Genomic DNA, 19731 nt, shown 5'->3' on the forward strand with positions numbered 1-19731 from the left:
CCTCTGCTGACTGTCACTCTTGACCCCTCTTCTAGGATTTCTACCATCTAAATGACTTTTACTTCTAGCCTCTCTTCTGTGTCCTTGTCAAGTCTCTAGGCCCATGTGCTCATCCTTCATCCTTCCATTTCTGTACTTGTTTCTCTTCAATCCATTTTCCATAAAGGAGCCAGAAACTTTGAATGCTTTTATTAATTTCTTTAAATTTAGTCATTGCTTTCTATGGGGGTATAGTTGATTTACAATATTGTGTTAGTTTCAGGTGTATAGCAAAGTTCAGCTATACGTATATATATATCCACTCTTTCAGATTTTTTTCCCACATAGAATGTTATAGGATATTAAATCGAGTTCCCTGTGCTACACAGCAGGTCCTTGTTGTTCATCTATTCTATATGTACTAGTGTGTGCATATTAATCCCAAGCTTCTAATTTATCTCTCCCTCTGTTTACCCTTTGGTAATCATGTTTGTTTTCTATGTCTGTGAGTCTGGTTCTGCTTTGTAAATAAGTTCATTTGTGTCATTTTTTTTTTAGATTCTACATATAAGCGATATCATATGATATTTGTCTTTGACTTATTTCACTTAATATAATAATCTCTACATCCATCCATGTTGCTGCAAATGACATTATTTAATTTTTTGATGACTGAATATATTTCATTGTATATATATACACCACATCTTTATCCATTTTTCTGTAGATGGACATTTAGGTAGTTTTCATATCATGGCTATCGTAAATAGTGCTGCAGTGAACATCAGGGTCCATTGTTTTGAACTATGGTTTTCCCTGGATATATGCCCAGGAGTGGCTTCTCAGCTGGCTCAGTGGTAAAGAACCCACCTGCCAATGCAGGAGACACAAGAGATGTGGGTTCAATCCCTGGAGTTTGGGAAGATCCCCTGGAGTAGGAAATGGCAACCCACTTCAGTATTGTTGCCTGGAAAATTCCACAAGGATCTTGGAGGGTTACTGTCCGTGGAGTTGCAAATAGTCTGACATGACTAAATGACTGAATACAGCAATGCCCAGGAGTGGGATTGCTGGATCATATGGTAGCTCTATTTTTTGACTGTTTTATATGCTTTTCTGGCCACATTGATCTCTTGCTTAATATACTCCAATGACTCTTCATTATAATGAAGATAAAGTTAAAAATTACTAATATGACTTTAGGGTCTTGTTAGTATCTGGTTCCTGCCCATTTATGCTATGGTCTTGCTCATCTACCAAGCTAAACCCATTTCACTAACATTATTTCACTTTCTCAGATGTACCATACTCTTTCACCTCAAATCTCTGCACATTCTTCTAAATCTTTCTCCTTAGGTCTCAGGTTATATAACATTCCCACAGAGATGAATTTACTATTGTTATCTTCCCTCAAAGTAATCTCTTTTTTTCCTATAATACTTATCACTATAATTAATATTGATGTTCATTCTTTCACCCAAGAATTAAGATTCTAGTATGTTCTAGGAATTGTTTAATCACACAGGTTTTAATCTTTTTATTTAAGACCTGGCTATACGCCCGGGAAGCCAATGCCCTGGCAGTAACCACTACACTTAACTGTCCACACAGTGCTTAAGATAATGCTGAAAAAGAGCTGATAGTCAATAAATGGGGTCAATAACTGAATGAGCTGAACATCTGTGTGTTTTGAGATGATATTAGAACCTGAATCCTGCTTGCTAAACCAAAGGATCAGAGATGAATTCTCCTTACTTTTTGATGAGGTGGAAGGTGGCATTTTATCTTTAGGGACACACTTCACCTTCTCTATGGCGCCCTCTAGTCGACACTGAACTTTTGAGATAATTCAAGGAGACAACAGCTGATATAAATAGAAAAAGAGAAACTCTAGTATTGGAAGGGAGAAGAAAGACAAGCTCTGGGAAATAAAGGATCAGATGATGAGGATAGACTTATGTACTTGTGAAAAGAACCTGAGACATTTTAATGATTTTATTAACACTTTAGAAATAGTAAATGAAATTGAAGCGATGAGATAATCTCCAATCATTAAATTATACAAATTGATTTGAGTTCAAGTGCAGCCACGGAGAGGTCACTGCTAGAGTGATATTATTAAGTAGTTGTATATTAAAGCCAAAATTGACTTTGTGGATACATTTTCAAGTTATTTTCAAATGGATACTTATGTTTTAATATGAAGAGTATTACACTGGCCTTTTAGCTGAATCTGTTTTCAGAGAAAATGTGTAAGACTCAAAGTCTGGCAAAAGACTTGACCTTCATGTAATGTTTCAGTTGTCTTATAGAAATGGGATGCTTGCTCTCTGATTTTTTCCTTATTAATGACAATTGTTATAGCTTTGCTGTTGTATCACATTTTAAAATGTCTATTCATTCATTTGTCAAGTTATGTTTTCCCGCCCCACCAATTGTAGACAAAGGAGGACAAAGATGCATCCTGATCTTTGTGTAGATCTTTGACTAGTTCAGGTTTACTTGTGATCGGGGTGCCATGTGACCCCTTAGAAATGCTGGAGTCTTCTCTTTATCCAAGCTATGTGACAGCAGCCTGGAACTCCTTGTTACCCCAGCATCCTTCCTAAAGCTCCAGAAAGAGTGGCTCGATGGATCTTCAACATATTTAAGCTATAGAGTAATGGTGCTACCTATATTAATGCATTCAATATAGGTTTTTTTTTGGATACATATGTACTAAATTTGAACCAGAACTTGCTCAAAATGTGGTTTTTATTTATTGGGTTCGTGTTGATAAAGTAAGGTAATACATTTCTGTAGACAGTAGGTAAAACCAGAACTAATGATTTATAACTTGGTTTTAATTTTGAACCATACTGTTTTTCCCTGAAGGAAAGGCACATTGATTCCAGTTCTAAAAAGGCACCATGAATGGAATAAAAATGCTTCCAAATTATAAATTTTTTTTACCATGTTCCTGAGAAAGTCAGAGAGGGAAATATATGTTAATCTAGTCTGGTCTAGGCATGCTGCTTTGATTTAGTGATCATAAATATTAATTTCTGTGCCTGAAAGATGAATAAGGGCAGTGAATTTTAAACGGAACAAAGAAAATATTTTTAAGAAAAAAGACATAGTCTGAATGAAATAGAACTATTTGCAGTAGTCATTTTTAATCCCACCCATTAATGTGAAAACTCAGATATTTAAGGGGCTTCCTAGGTGTCACTACTGGTCAAGAACCCGCCTGCCAATGCAGGAGACATAAGAGACACAGGTTCAATCCCTGGGTTGGGAAGATCCCCTGGAGAAGGAAATGGCAACCCACTTCAGTCTTCTTTCCTGGAGAATCCCGTGGACAGAGGAACCTGGCAGGCTACAGTCCATAGGGTCTCACAAAGTTGGACACAACTGAAGAGACTCCTCATGCATGCAAGACATTTAGACTTCATTTGTTCAGGGGCTGTAGGTTTTTCTATAACTTTGTCACAGTATTGTGAACATGAGCTCAAGATGAGACTGTTAACTGCTTCTAGTAATACTTGGAGAGAAGATTTAGGGAGATTGTCAACTTATGAATAGGTTATACAACTATAACTAATCCAGCAACAGTTAAGCTCATGAAGAAGCAATACAGTAAAGAAATAAGTTAACAGTACTTTAGCCATTCTTTCTTCTATCCAGAAATCTGAGCCTTTAGTTAGAGTATAGAACTTAATTTTAGAGTTCTATAATATTCTTGAGAGTTTTCAGAATATATTTTAAGTACATTTATTAGATAGAACAGTTCATTTTCCAGATTTTTTTTCTATTTGTAGATGAACAATTGTGTATCTCAAATTTTCTTTGTCCTAAGCAATGAAATAACAAGAAATTAAGCCAGGATTTATATATCCTGATTTAGTGGTACAGATACCAGTCGAATAACCAGCTACTAAAAGTTTTAAACAAACCAATATTTATATAGAATTCCCATTGTTCATACAAGTTTATATTCTGAATTAAGTGATGAATGTATTTATAAAGATACTTCTAGGCTAGTTTATGTGGAAGGGAAAGAGGTAATACTTACTTCCCTAATTAGAATATGTTACCAAGACACTAAAAGCATTAATTTGTGTTTTGTATGAATAATTTAGTTTCACCATAATATTTGTGATATGCATAGTCAGTGAATTTAAAAATTTTTTTAAATTATCTATTAACTGTATATAACTAGACATAATACAAAACTCTTAGTTTTAGGGAAATGGCAGACCACATTGAGAAAATACTTGAGAGTCAGTTACTATTACTAAAAAAACAAATCTGAAAATACAGATTAATAAGCCCGGGACATCAGTCTCAAAATATGAGACAGATCAGCCCATGGTTTGTGAATTATTTCTGGCTGTTCTTAGGAGACGATTGAATATTCTTCCATGTCTTCTGATGAAACTAAAGTCATTTCTGATGTTGTACCATCTGGGCAGTTTAGCATCAATAAATGGATGTATTTTGGGGGGTTTTTGAGATTGCAAAATATTAATTCTGAGAGTTTTAGTAACAGAATCCACAACAACTGTGAGTTATTTTTGATACATAAAATGGATGAGTTTGATTCAGCCATTTCTTTAAATGCATCTTTATTGATTTTATATATCATCTCCATATTTTGGACAAGGTGAACTGACAGTGAATGTTAGGTTTAAATATATCATTCAAGATTCATTTACATATTTAGTTTAGTTTAGTTTAGTCACTCAGTCATGTCCGACTCTTTGTGACCCCGTGGCTTGTAGGCTACCTGGCTCCTCTGTCCATGGGATTTTCCAGGCAAGAGTACTGGAGTGGGTTGCCATTTCCTTCTCCAACATTTACATATTAGCATTTATATTTAAGATGTCTTGTTATATATGTTGGTTGATAGGTGTGCATGCATGTTCTGTCGCTGTTATGTGCATCTCTTTGTAACCCTACAGACTGTAGCCCACCAGGCTCCACTGCCCATGGGATTCTCCAGGCAAGAATACTGGAGTGGGTTGACATTTCCTCCTCCAAGGGGATCTTTCCGGCCCAGGGATGAAAACCATATCTCTTGTGTCTCCTGCATTGGCAGGGGGTTCTTTACCACTGAGCCACCAGGGAAGCCTCATGGTGGATAGGACGGAATATTAAGAAATTATTATAATTTAGTATGTGGTAAACTTCATAATAAATGCAAGCAACATGAAGTAATTTATTGCTTAGCCGAAAGGAAGCTCATGTATAAGTGCTATATGATAATCTATAACATATAGAGCATCACCCATGATATGATTATTTAAGGTGTGCAGAAAGAGAATTTTTATTTGTGCTTGTATATGATAGCTTCAAATACTAAGTATGAAAAAGAAAAACAACGTGCTTAAGTTTTGGCAGAGAGGTCTTGGGCCAGGTGGGTTTAATATTTCTTTTTGGGGGTATAGCTGTTTTGTAATGTTGCATTAGTGTGTGCTCTGCAACAAAGTGAATCCACTTCACAGTCACATACACCCCCTCTTCTTTTGGATTTCCTTCCCATTTAGGTCATCACAGAGACAGTCAAACAGAGTGCAGGAAGTCAGAAAGGGGAAAACAAATACTGTATATCGATGTGGAATCTAGAAAAATGCTATAGATGATCTTACTTGCAAAGCAGAAATAGAGACAGAGATGTAGAGAACAAACATGTATACTAAGGGAGAAAAGGGGGATATGACATGAATAGGGAGGCTGGGATTGACGCATATACACTATTGGTATATGTATAAAATAGACACCTGATGAGAACCTGCGGTACAGCACACGGGACTCAGCGCTCTGCGGGGACCTGAAATGGGAAGCAAGTCCAAAAGGAAAGAAATATTCGTACGTGTGGGCTTCCCTGGTGGCGCAGTGGTAAAGAACCAGCCTGAAATGCAAGAGACGCAGGTTCGATCCATGGGTCTAGAAGATCCCCTGGAGGAGGGCAGGGCAAGCCACCCCAGTCTTCTCGCCTGGAGAATCCCATGGACTGAGGAGCCTGGAGGGCTACAGTCCGTGGGGTCACCAAGAGTCAGACGCGCCTGAAGTGACTTAGTGCACACACATGCGTATGTATATGTAAAACTGATCTGTAGTTTTTAAAGAGGTGACGAAGCAGAGTCACATGATTGGAATGTGAAAAGGTAGGACCTTGACAGTGGAAAAAAGTTTAGAAAATTAGCTTTTTTTTTCTCCTAGTAGAAAAGACAACTGAATGAACTTAATAACTGTTTTCAAGCATATTAATAGCTATGGAATTGATTCTGATGACCAACTGTGGTACTGTCCTCACTGATGATGAAAATCAAGAAAAGGACTTGAATTACATCCTGGAAAGATTGTGTCTTTTGTGCTTCCTGCATTGGCAGGTGTTTCTTTACCAGCCATCTGGGAAACCTGGCTGTTTATTTACAGTGAATGGAAATCATAGATGATCCCCAAATTTTTTGAAAGAAGCTTTACCATTAATATATTTTTTTTACAATGGAATGTAGTCTCTATTTAAATTATCCCTTGAGAAAATCTTGTTTATTTTAATTTAATTTTTATTGTTGTTACAAGACCAAATGGAGTAAACTGAGTTTGTTGTTTTGCCCCAAAACTCCACACAATTCATTTTAAGTTTAATTTATGCTTCTACTTTTCAATTTGAAATGGAAGTAAATTATTTTTAATTTTCATTATGAAATATTTTAAATAACAACAAGGACAGAATAATATGGAGACCCTCCAGGACCCTAACTTTATTAATGACTGATAAGAGGAATATCATTTTATCTCTATCCTTCTACCCTTCACCATTATTTTCAAGCAGATACTTCATATCCTGTTATTTCATCTATAAATATTTCAGTTTGTATTTTGAAAGAATAATTCTCTTGGTTTAAATATAACCACAGTATTATTATCATATATAGGCAAGTTAACATTAATTTGTTTCTAATATCACCTGCTGTTTTCACAGTTTGAGTCAGGATAAAAATGAGCCCCATATATCCAGTTGGTTGACATATCTCTTAAGCCTTTTATAAAGTGATATAGAGTTTCCTCACAGTCTGTCAGTCTGTTCAGTCACTCAGTCATGTCCCACCATTGGGACCCCATGAACTACAGCATGACAGCCTTCCCTGTCCTTTACCATCTCCAGGAGCTTGCTCAAACGCATGCCAATTGAGTTGGTGATGCCAGCTCATCCTCTGTCGTCCCCTTCTCCTCTTGCCTTCAATCTTTCTCAGCATCAGGGTCTTTTACAATGAGTCAGTTCTTCACATCATGTGGCCAAAGCATTGGAGCTTCAGCTTCAGCATCAGTCCTTCCAATGAATATATTCAGGACTGATTTCCTTTAGGATGGACTGGTTGGATCTCCTTGCAGTCCAAGGACTCTCAAGAGTCTTCTTCAACACCACAGTTCAAAAGCATCAATTCTTCAGTGCTCAGCTTTCTTTATGTCCAAGTCTCACATCCATACATGACTACTGGAAAAATCATAGCTCTGACTGTATGTACCTCTGTCAGAAGACTAATGTCTCTGCTTTTTGATATGCTGTCTAGCTTTGTCATAGCTTTTCTTCCAAGGAGCAAGTGTGTTTCAGTTTCATGGCTGCAGTCACCATCTGCAGTGATTTTGGAGCCCAAGAAAATAAAGTCTGTCACTGTTTCCATTGTTTCCCTATCTATTTGCCACGAAATGATGGGACAGGATTCCATGGCCTTAGTTTTTTGAATGTTGAGTTTTAAGGCAACACTTTTACTCTCCTCTTTCACTTTCACTCTCCTCTTTAGTTCCTCTTTGCTTTCTGCCATAGGGTGGTGTCATCTGCATATCTGAGGTTATTGATATTTCTCCCAGCAATTTTGATTCCAGCTTGTGCTTCATCTAGCCTGGCATTTTGTATAATGTACTCTGCATATAAGTTAAATATGCAGGGTGGCAATATACATCCTTGGCATACTCCTTTCCCACTTTGGAACTTAGTCCATTGTCCCATGTCTGGTTCTAATTGTTGCTTCTTGACCTGCATATGGGTATGTTAGGAGAATGGTAAGGTCGGGTATTCCCATCTGTTGAAGAATTTTCCACAGTTTGTTGTGACCCACACAATCAAAGCTTTAGAGTAGTCAGTGAAGCGTGAAAGTGCAAGTTGCTCAGTCCTGTCTGTCTCTTTGCGACCCCATGGACTATACAGTCCATGGAATTCTCTAGGTCAGAATACCGGAGTGGGTAGCCTTTCCTTTCTCCAGGGGATCTTCCCAACCCAAGAATCGAACCCAGGTCTCCCGCATTGTAGGCAGATTCCTTACCAGCTGAGCCATAAAGGAAGCCCAAGAATACTGGAGTCGGTAGCCTATCCCTTCTCTAGCGGATCTTTCCCACCCAGAAACTGAACTGGGATCTCCTGCTTTGCAGGCGGATTCTTTACCAACTGAACTATCGGGGAAGCCCTGATGAAGCAGAAGTAGATGTCTTCCTGTAATTCTGTTACTTTTTCCATGATCTAGTGGATATTGGCAATTTGATCTCTGGTTTCTCTGCCTTTTCTAAATCCAGCTTAAGCATCTGGAAGTTCTCGGTTCAGGTACTATTGAAGCCTCACTTGGAGAATTTTGAGCATTACTTAGTGTGTGAGATGAGTACAATTTTGTGGTAGTTTAAACATTCTTTGGCATTGCCTTTCTTTGGGATTGGAATGAAAACTGACCTTTTCCAGTCCTGTGGCCACTGCTGAATTTTCCAAATTTGCTGGCATATTGCAAAATATGTGTGCAACACTTTCACAGCATCATCTTTTAGGATTTGAAATAGCTCGGCTGGAATTCCACCACCTCCACTAGCTTTGTTCACAGTGATGCTTCCTAAGGCCCACTTGACTTTGCACTCCAGGATGTCTGGCTCTAGGTGAATGATCACACCATCGTAATTGTCTGGGTCATTAAGATCCTTTTTGTATAGTTTTTGTGTATTCTTCCCACCTCTTCTTAGTATCTTCTGCTTCTGTTAGGTCCATAACGTTTCTGTTCTTTATTGTCTCCATCTTTGCACGAAATGTTCCTTTGGTATCTCTAATTTTCTTGAAGAGATTCCCACAGTTTGTAATTTGATGATTGCACCACTGTGGCATTTAACACATTGCCTATATTCCTCATAAAAGGCTAATTAGATCTAGATGCTTGTTGAGGTTCACATTAGCTTTTTTGGTGTGAATACTGCATAGGTGATGTTGAGTATCCCCATTTGAAAGGTAACTTCTGGCCATCTTTTCTCTCTTTTTGTGTTGTTAGCATTAGTTAACCATTGTTGTCTTGGTTCATTAATTCACTTGGTGTTACAAGATTGGTTATAATTCTGAATCTGTATTATTTCACCATTTAGTAGCTGGAGTTTTTTCCAAAAAGAAAAACCTCCCTTAATTATCTGAGTAGAGTTTATATAGAAAAGGCAGGAAAAAAGCTTGTTTATTTTCCTTTATTTACCAGTTTTCAAAATAGTTACTTGACTCCTTTCAAAAAGCCATCAAATGGCATCTTTCAAAGGCAATCACATGTCTTTATTAACTGTCATTGCTAATTTATGGATTTTAAAAATGTATATATTTAACTCTTTTGTAGATATTATTCTTACTGATGTTCACATTGCCTCATCTTTATTTAAAGTGATTTTTCTCAAATCGTTTTCTGAGTCTTTGACTAAGCGCTGGTAGTTTTGCAGTTTCCTTGCTTTATGGTGTAACAAGATGTTCTAGACCCTTCTTAAATATCCTTGGCCAGTATAGAATCAGTAAAAACTTTAACAGTATTTTCCAGGATCAGGTAATTTTCAACAAGATTTAGAGTGCACATATTTTTTTTTTGTTGTGGTAAGTAGATTTACATTAAGTTCAGTACATGAATAAAGCTTTTAGAGTCATGTGATTAAACTGGGTAAGTCCCACATTCTGTGGATAAAAGAGGATCAATAGTCTTGTCTGTCTGGAATAAGGATGATGTGAGGAGACCTGAATTCTTTTTGGAGCCTTGATTTTTTTGTCCATTAAGGTCTTTGTAGATGTGCTGAATTTGTTTTGGCTATAAAGTGTTGAAGTAACATGAAAAACATGTTTATATACTGATTTTCCAAATGTTAAATGGCAGAATTAACTTTAAGAAAGATATTCCCAAAGTGTTCCTCCTCCAAATCCTACATATGAGGTAATGTGTGAACAACTAAAAATAAAAATACCATTTTCTAAGTTGTATGATGCTATAAGTGGTTAATACTAGCAGAGTGGTCTCACATTTCAGAAGTTAAGTAAATGTAACTAATATGTGCGTGAAAGCTGGCTGCCCATCTGGTTAAGAGGCAAACATGTGATTTCTGCAGCATTAGTCCCAATAACACACACAAAAATGATATAACAGAAGGCTGAGGAAGAAAACACCTACTGACTAGAAAATGATAGGAGGAAATAGAGCCTCAGAGATGATTGGCTTTTAGGCTCACAGAGACCCACATAGACTAATCTCACTGAAAACCGACTCAGCCTCTTCAGGATAATGTGAAATACAGTGTCATAGATAAACAAATGTTACTTTTCCATTCTGTACAAGAACGAATGGAATGTCTTTTTATTTTGTTAAAGCCACAGATAGAGACTTCCCCAGTCCATTGGTCAAGACTTCACCTTCCAATGCAGGGAATGTGGGTTCAATAAGTGGTCAGGGAACTAAGATTACACATGCCTTGAAGTGAAAAAAAAAAAAAAAAAACCAACCAGAATATAAACAACAGAAGCAATACTGTAACAAATAAAGACTTCAGAAATGGTCCACATTGAAACAGCTCCCCCCCCCCCCCAAAAAAAAGCAAAAACAAGTAAACCAACAACAACAAAAATAGGGAATTCCCAGGCAGTCGGTGGTTAGGAGAAGAAGGCAATGGCAACCCACTCCAGTATTCTTGCCTGGCAAATCCCATGGGCGGAGGAGCCTGGTAGGCTGCAGTCCATGGGGTCGCTTTGAGTCGGACATGACTGAGCGACTTCACTTTCACTTTTCACTTTCATGCATTGGAGAAGGAAATGGCAACCCACTTGCCTGAAGAATCCCAGGGATGGGGGAGCCTGGTGGGCTGCAGTCTATGCGGTCGCACAGAGTCAGACACGACTGAAGCGGCTTAGCAGCAGCAGCAGCAGCAGCCAGTGGTTAGGACTGTGTGCTATTACAGCTTTTACAGACTGCCAAGGGTGCAGGTTCAAACCCTCCTCGGAGAACTAAGATCTCACATGCTGCTCAGTGTGGCCAAAACAAACAAAACAAGACAAAACAAAACCCCAAAGTATTAAAAAAAAAAAAAAATCACACTTTGGTACTATTCAGAGGAAGACAGTTGAGGAAAGGGGGCTGAAAGAAAGGGGTGTGATTTTTCCTCAAACTATGACTCTTTCTATCATAACAATGGCAGTTAAAGGAAAGAGCTTTTGATGTAAAGTGGAAATCAGTGGATGTTGATAAGGATTTTAGCTGTACCTTTTTAGAAGTGTCAGCATCCCCTTAATTGCACAAAAATATCGGCCTTCGAAACATATTTGCTGTCCGTTTTCCAGCGCGGTTCTGCCTTTTTCCAGCCTCCTCATCAGGCCCCATGTCTCTCTGCCTTCCTAGGCTTGTCCACTCTGCAGGCCGTGCTGGATTCTGCCGCCGAGAAGAAGTGGCAAGTGACTGCCATCAATGTGGGGAACATTAACAACGACAAGAAAGATGAGACCTACCGCTCCCTCTTCCAGGATCTGGAGCTGAAAAAGGAGCGGCGTGTCATCCTGGACTGTGAGCGGGACAAAGTCAACGACATCGTAGACCAGGTTGGCTCCTCTCTGTTTCCTAAGGCACCAAATTTAGAGGCTGCGTGCAGTGTCAGCGTTTGCAGAGTGTGTGTGTGAGATGCTGGCGCAGCAGTTTTTGACGGTTTAGGGAGGACACCGCACAGATCGTCAGTTAGATTATCTCTGGCTTCAGTGAGCAATAGCAGGGGGTCCCCAGCAACGCTGACCCATCACACTAATTCTTACATATATTCAGTACGTGATTCCTGGCTCATGTTGTGTATGGTAATTGTTGTCCTAAACTTCAGCATTTTGAAATGGAAATTTAAAATCCAATTCCCTTGCACTTTTTAGAGATAAAGAAATAGACACAGATTAAGTGAAAATAAGTCTGGGTCCTAAGGGGAAAGTAAGTAATATGTGAATTCTTTGGTAAGACATGAAGGATCAAACATTTAGGATACAGTGTGGCTTGCTAAACCTGGATTGTTGTCTGAGTGGGTTTAGGTCTTCAGACAAAGCATGTGTTTATTTTTCCAAGAAGAAAAATTTTCCTCCTAGTAGGTAGATTTTGTGTCACTTATGAAACTATTAATCTATGAAAATAAAATACATAGGAGAAATACACTTCGTCCTTTCTGTTTGAGAAGTAAACTAGATGTATTAATTTGCAATATTTTAATATGATGCCAGAGATAAAGATGCTTTATCTGTGCTCTTCACACGGTTTTTCTTTCAAAATGTAAGATCTTTCAGGATAGGACAGCCATGTAGTGATAGTCAAGGGATAGAAATAAAGTCATTTATGTTATACAGATAGGGGATGACCAGGGGTGGTGGTGAAAAGCATCAGGATTTACTGACTGAAGTATCCTCCACTGGGATCTGCTTCTTTTCCAACTAAAAATGTATATTTATATTTTCCTTAGAATAATGATATATATGTATTCTATTTGTATGTTATTTACATATATAAATGGATATATATAAAATTATTCCTTGGAATAATATAAGGTTGGAAATAAAATATGCAGTTTACTATGCACTTATTGTCTCTCTAAGCTTTGAAGAGAAAATTAGATTCATTAATCCATATAACACAAAGCATTTTGCAAATGTAAATGTTGATGAAGCTTTAATTAATAAAGAATGATACAAGGTCTAAGATATACAAAATAGATCTCTCATAAAATATTATTGAATAAGTGAAAAAAACTAGTGTGTTATGAGGAAGAACAAAATGTTGTATGTCAGAGAAGTGAACATATCAGTAGAACAGTCTTAATTCTTATCTCAGGAGGTGAGTCTGGGATTGTTTTTAACTTGAAGGCCTCTTGTTCAAATATGACCTCAACAACTCATTTGAATTTCAGAAGAGATTCTCATTAAAACTGAATTTTAATAATAGTTCATCAGTCATTGGTTTTAAAATTTTATGTAGTCATGACTCATCATAATACCTGTTGGTGAAAACCTATATGAAAATATTTCTTTTAAAACTAGAAGAAAGAAACTATGAGAGCAACTGGGAATATATGGAATGGAACTTCTTAAAATTTATTTTATTGAAGAATAGTTGATTTACAATGTTAGTTTCTCCTGTAGAGCAAAGTGATTCAGTTATATATATATATATATACATATATATATATACATTCTTTCTCGTATTCTTTTCCATGGTGCTTTATCACAGAATATTGAATAGAGTTCTCTGTCCTATACAGTAGGGCTTTGTTATTTATCCATTCTATATATAATAGTTTGAATTTGCTAATCCCCAAATCCCAGTCTTTCACTCTCCTATCTCTCCCACTTGGCAACCACAAATTTGTTCTCTATATCTGTGAGTCCATTTCTGTTTCATATGTAAGTACCTTTGTATCATATTTTAGATGCTGCATGTAAATAATATCATATGGTATTTGTCTTTGGCTTACTTCATTTAGTATGATAATCTCTAGATCCATCAGTGTTGCTGCAAATGACATTCCTTCATGGAATGGAATGTTTTGAAACAAATAATACATGATTGTGATTAACATCCATTCAAAATGTACACGGTATCTTGGGCATATATTTTATTTGAATGTACAATGTGCATGTGTGCATTTATTGAGGACATTATATGTGTCTGGAATGAGGGATACAGAGAAAGGGAAGCAAGATCTTTGACTGCACCCAGTGAATTCACTGCTTAGAGGGGAAGGAAAGTGTGCACACATAATCAATGCTACAGTATTGCAGGTTATAATACAGTGTGGTCTAAGAGCATGGAGGAGGAAGTATCAGTCTTAACAGGAGTTGGAAGATTTATGAAAGGTTCACACACGGGTACCACTTGGCTGGCTGGCTTGTGTTCAAGCCTTCATGTGTTTGTTCAATAAATTTCTCTGAGCATCTAATGTTTGCCAGACAGGCACTGCAGTAGATCCAAAAACATAATGTTAAACAGAACTGGCCTGCCCCATCAAGGTGAACAGTCATGATGTTTTACAGTCCCATAAATATGCAGCTATAATAATGCTGTATACTATTAAGGAACAGAACAGGATATTATGAGAAAAAAAGTTGAACACAAAAGTAATTTCAATTGGGAGATCATTGAAGGCTTTTGTTGAATAGCATTTACTAGGCAAAATGTAGGACTATGGTATATTTAGAAAAGGAAACACTATTTATTCCCTCTGTCAAGAGAATGGAGATGAAATAAAACTTTATATTCCTAATAGTTTAAATTAGTTAGAAATAGAATTAAACAATGTTAGTCTTGAGTACTTTATCACTTAATAAAATCTTAGAAACACATATTTCTAGTTGTGGTTAGGTGGGAAAAGGACTCAGACATCAAAAGCATTTAGAAATTAACAAACTTACTGTTGTTAGTATAATACAAATGGCTCCATAAAATAGAGATATGATTTTTTTGCTGATACTAACTCTTAAGACAGAAGTAGACCATTTTCATATTTCTCCTTTCTGTTAATGAACACACAAGTCAAGGACTTCTACTTCTGGTAGCACCATTTATACTGTGATTTTTCTTAATTCCCAGAAGGAAGACATGCACAGTAGGATGACCAGTAAACACAGTCAAAAGATGCCAGTAGGAAATATGAGACATGACCATCTGAATTCAGCTTATGTTAATTAAAATGCATTTCATTTAAGAGGATATCTTTTCTTCAAAATCCTACCTTTAATACAGAGTGTTCTTTTTCTGGGAAAAGGCAATTTAGTTGTGTAACATAAAAGTAAATTGGAAAATAGTATAAGCCCGAACTCTCTTCCAAATAATGACCACTTAGAAGCAAAGTCTGCCATGTGGGGGAGTGGTGACATATGGTGGAATCCTAGGGCTTGGCCTTCCACTTGCTTTTTGATAGGGTTCGATCCTGGGTTGGGAAGGCCCCCTGGAGAACGGAAAGGCTACCCACTCCAGTATTCTGGCCTGGAGAATTCCATGGACTGTATAGTCCATGGGGTTGCAAAGACTCAGACAAGATTGAGCAACTTTCACTTGCTCTTTGAGCAACTTTCACTTGCTCTTTGAGCACCTGACTTTGACTGGGATGAGGAAGTGAATTCAGGAAGGGAATCTTCTAGGAAGCAGAGATTTAGGCTGGGATTCACTGTGCCTCAAGAGACAAAAAATATGGTGGTGGGGGAACTTTCCAAGCAGAGTAAATGGGATCTATGAGAGCCCTGAGGTGATGGAAAGAAGCCTTTTGTGCAAACTGAAAGATGACTCTAACTCTAGTTAGAGACGGAAAAGGTGGACCTGGATTTTGCTACATATGGAGGATTTTGATCATCTTGCTAAAAGCAAAGAGAAGCCCCCAAAATTGTTTAATAAGGGACTGAGCTAATGTTTTCCAATGTTTATTAGCATGTAATGCTTTCCATAGGTGTGACTCCTTAAAAATAGAAATTACAGTTGAGTATCTAAGTACCACTCTACAGCATGACTGCTTCACCCACTTTTCCTTATAAGTGATTTAGATCAGTGAGGGGCCCTGTTGATTCAGTAATGTCCAAGATTGTTGTGAGCATTATCAACAATTGCTTGTTCCATTTGGTGTGTATCTCGCCATTGATTTTTGACTTGGATTTGTGGCGAAAAATTAGCTTCCTTGATATTTTGCTGTTTCAAACTGGAAATAACAATGTTCATTGTAACTAGGCTACAATTATTTCAAGATTCTTAAGATTAGAATATTATTTTACAGGCCTCTGTTAGAATTCTATTATATGCTTCTTAATATTCTTTTAAAATTCATGTGCTATTATAAAACACATATGTGTCTATCTTTGAAAGTAGATTGTGAATATAAAATCTCAGATGTTGGTTTCAGATGTCTATGTTTCTTTGAAGAAAAAAAAAGGTAGCTGTTGTAGGAATAAAATTATGACTTTTTATGGATTTTCACTGTTAACAAAACCAAGGCAATTATTTTTTTTTTTTAGTTGGCTTCTTGAATGGTAAAATTTATAAAGCACTGAAATATATGGCTACTTTTTTCTGAAAGAAATAGTCCCTGAATTTGATAATCATGTTTTATCAAATATAACTCTTTGTAGATGATCAAGAAACATAGTAAATAATTTTTAAAAATTTTCTGAATCAAGTCATAAGTAATTTTACATTTGCATTACTTACATTTGTTTTTTTATCTTTGTCAGGTTATTACCATTGGAAAACATGTTAAAGGGTACCATTACATCATTGCAAATCTGGTAGGTGAATTAATGATAGTTATTATCTTAATAGAGATGCCTATAAATTAAAAGCAATCAATGGCCAGGATTTATCAATGGTATTTTTAAAAACACATTTTGATTACACTGGTCAGTTAGAAGTGGTGATGTTTTTCTGAATTTGTTATGTTTTAGATTTACTTTCCACTTTATATTTTCTAATCACTTTCTTATTATTATAAATGATGTAAGAAATGATAGAACAATATTTGACAAGGTTACACTTTGTGTTACAAGGCATATTTTAACTGAGGGAAAATTTTCGAAAAGATAAAATTTTATTGTCCAAATTTCCTCTTGTTTCTGTCACTATAATTTATAAATGTTACCCTTTACCCATTTACTATATATATATATATATATATATATATATATATATATAGTAAGTACACATTTGTGAGACTGGTCTTAGTGCAAAGAAAACCTGGAAAATACCTAGAATATCGGTATGTTATATATTATTTATTTCTGATTTCCTACTTGCTGTAAAAGCAACACAATGAAAACTGAATTACTACAGGTGATCACTTTGTCTTTGAGATTCCCCTAAAATTAAGATTATACTGAAACACATGTGTGTATTGCTCAGTTGTCTCTCTTTGCGACCCTATGGACTGTAACTCGCCAGGCTCCTCTGTCCATGGGATTTCTCAGGTAAGAATACAGGAGTGAGTTTCCATTTCCTCCTCCAGGGGATCTTCCCACCCGAGGATCAAACCCGCATCTCCTGTGTTGGCAGGCGGAATCTTTACCACTGAATCACCTGAGAAGCCCCTATATTGAAACATCCCAGTGGTTAATTGCATCTCCCTTTCTTCAGTATAATCAAGTCAATTTAGAATTATCACTAGATGTTTCCATTTTCCAAAACAATTTTTAAGTCAGAAATAAAATGAGCTCCAGTTTTTATTGCTCCAAAGGTTAATGATCTTTATTAAATGTGACTCTGTGTAATTGAGGGCTGCCTCTCCCCAACCTGAGGAAAAACGTGATTAGAAGAGGGACAAAAGAAGAATATGAGGATGTATTCTCCACAGTGTTACAGGACTCTGAGGTTTCCTATTCATATGAATGAAGATCTGTGTCATGGCTTCTGGGATATTAGATTGTTATATCACAAGACATTACTTCTAGTAGTCTTGGAGAGATGGAAAAAGCCCACAACTTTACAAGTGATAAATATTGTTTTCAGCATTGATAAAGAATATTAAATCCCAGACATACATGCTATTGGGAAAAGCTGGTTGTTCAATATAAAATTTCTGTTTGGCAATGAAATAGCTACTCTAAAAATTCCTTAAAACTTAATTACCAGTTGGCTTATAGACCCTAAATGACTCCTGACTAGAGAAGCAAGAGTTAAAATAAATGCATTTCTGTTATCAGTCTTTCCAGAACCGTTCTGTGCAGGGAACAGTCTGGACAGTCACTCCCCATGTGAATTGTGCCATTTGATGAACAGCTTAGAGCCACACTGAAAGCTGTGATCTTTAAAAATGTCCAGATGGAGAAGTTATATCAGAACATGGAGAAATAATGACAGAAGGAGGTCCATCAATTTGAGAGTTGATGTGAAAAAGGAAATATGTGTTTGAATGACCAAAGTAAAAAGAGCCGAAAATAAAAGCAACTTCTTGTTGCTGTCATGCTGCTAGGGAAAAATCTGCCTAATATTTTATCTGAATTCAAGTGGTGTTTTTCCTTTTCTAAATACTTTGTACCCTCACCATATGGAACTTCTGGTGAATCAGTAAATTCAAAGAATCTGTAGAGTGCTGCAGTTTCTGAGAATTTCTAGGGCACTTGAAATTTTCCCTGACATTTAAAATTGAAGAATGCCATCCAAAGTTGAAGGGCTTTCATCTTCTAAACTCTTGATTGGACTTGCACGCTTTATCTGCCCAGTGGCTAATGAGTATAAGAAAAAGTGGTTGTAATAGATAGAAAAATCCTCAGATATTATTGTTGGCTCATTTCTTTAGGAATTGCTGAAAGCTTGATTAACCTCCCTAACAGGCTGTTGTTCAGTTACTTATATGTCATTAAAAGGGATAAAGTGATAAAGAAGTGGTCATAGGGAATGCAATTTTCCTTTCTTCAGCCCTTCATATACAGATTAAAAGCCATCTACCCACCTGACTCTGTTTACAATGAGGCTTACTCATCAACCAGCCCCACTTGGGCACATACAAATTCCAAGACTCATTTCAGCATCTTCCTCTTAGACTGCCAAGCATTATTAGGCATTTGAGAAAAATCTTTGCCATGAAGGACACAGTACAAATAAACAAGTAAAGAGAAATAGGGCAGTCAGGAATCAGAACAATCTTCAAATTTTAAGAATATGTGCAGAAAAAAAGGAGAAAATGTTATCCATAAAGAAAAGAAAAGGATGCTAAAAAAAGGAACAAGAAAGAGCTCTGGGAAGCTCTGGGAAATTAACTTTTTTTTTTTCTAAAATCACATGTAAAATTGCATAACTTGGAAGGTAAAGTTGAGAAAATCTTTCAAATTATGTAGCCAAATGACAATACAATATAAAATGGTGTGTGTGGAGGAGACCGAGGGACTCAGTTGTTTAATCTAAGAGTTATATCTTAATAATAAACTTTGTAGAAACACAAACAGTGAAAAAAAGGGGAAGGAAATTATCAAAGAAATATTCCAAGAAATTCCTGGTATTGAATGACACACAACTGCCTATTGAGTACACAGAATAATGAAAGACAAAAGGTTTCATATTTTAAACAAAATATCATCATGGAATTTCAGAGATAAATAAAAGACCTTAAAGGTTTTGACAGGTGGGGGCCAGGGAGGAGTATGAAACAGGTCACATGCAAAAAATCATTAGAAGTAATGACATTGTAATTTTTAATAAAAAACAAAAGTCTCTGGAACAATGCCTTCAGATTATGAGGATTTCAATTTAAAATTGATATTTTAAGTTTTGACCAGACAAACTACTGGACAATTGTCAGAGCAAAATAATGGTATTTACAGGCATTCAGTGTCTCCAAAAATGTACCTCCATGCGTCTCAGAAGACTTCTGAGGACTCTAGCAGAAGGAAGGGGTAAAACAGGAGAGAAAAGTGATGCAGAGAATGTGCTCAGAAAAGTGGGGAGGTGCATTTCAGGGGAACGATGGCAGAGCAAATTGAAAGAGGAACCAATCAGGTTGCAGCATTAAGGA

At 36.7% G+C, this 19731-nt stretch overlaps 1 protein-coding gene across 4 annotated transcripts in view; it reads left to right on the forward strand.

Annotated features, from left to right (window-relative positions):
• GRIA2 (glutamate ionotropic receptor AMPA type subunit 2) overlaps window positions 1-19731 on the forward strand; it is a 180685-nt gene that overhangs the window by 93797 nt on the left and 67157 nt on the right. For all 4 annotated transcript variants that reach the window (XR_006341089.1, XM_043902288.1, XM_043902287.1 and 1 more), the window contains exons 4-5: window positions 11625-11821; window positions 16463-16516. Coding sequence is in view for 3 of the 4 variants with exons in the window: in XM_043902288.1 (XP_043758223.1) it covers window positions 11625-11821; window positions 16463-16516 (251 nt within the window). In the remaining variant the exon portion in view is untranslated. The remainder of the gene's footprint in view (window positions 1-11624; window positions 11822-16462; window positions 16517-19731) is intronic.

The sequence above is a fragment of the Cervus elaphus genome, chromosome 5 (genome assembly GCF_910594005.1).
Source record: "Cervus elaphus chromosome 5, mCerEla1.1, whole genome shotgun sequence".
Taxonomy (NCBI): domain Eukaryota; kingdom Metazoa; phylum Chordata; class Mammalia; order Artiodactyla; family Cervidae; genus Cervus; species Cervus elaphus.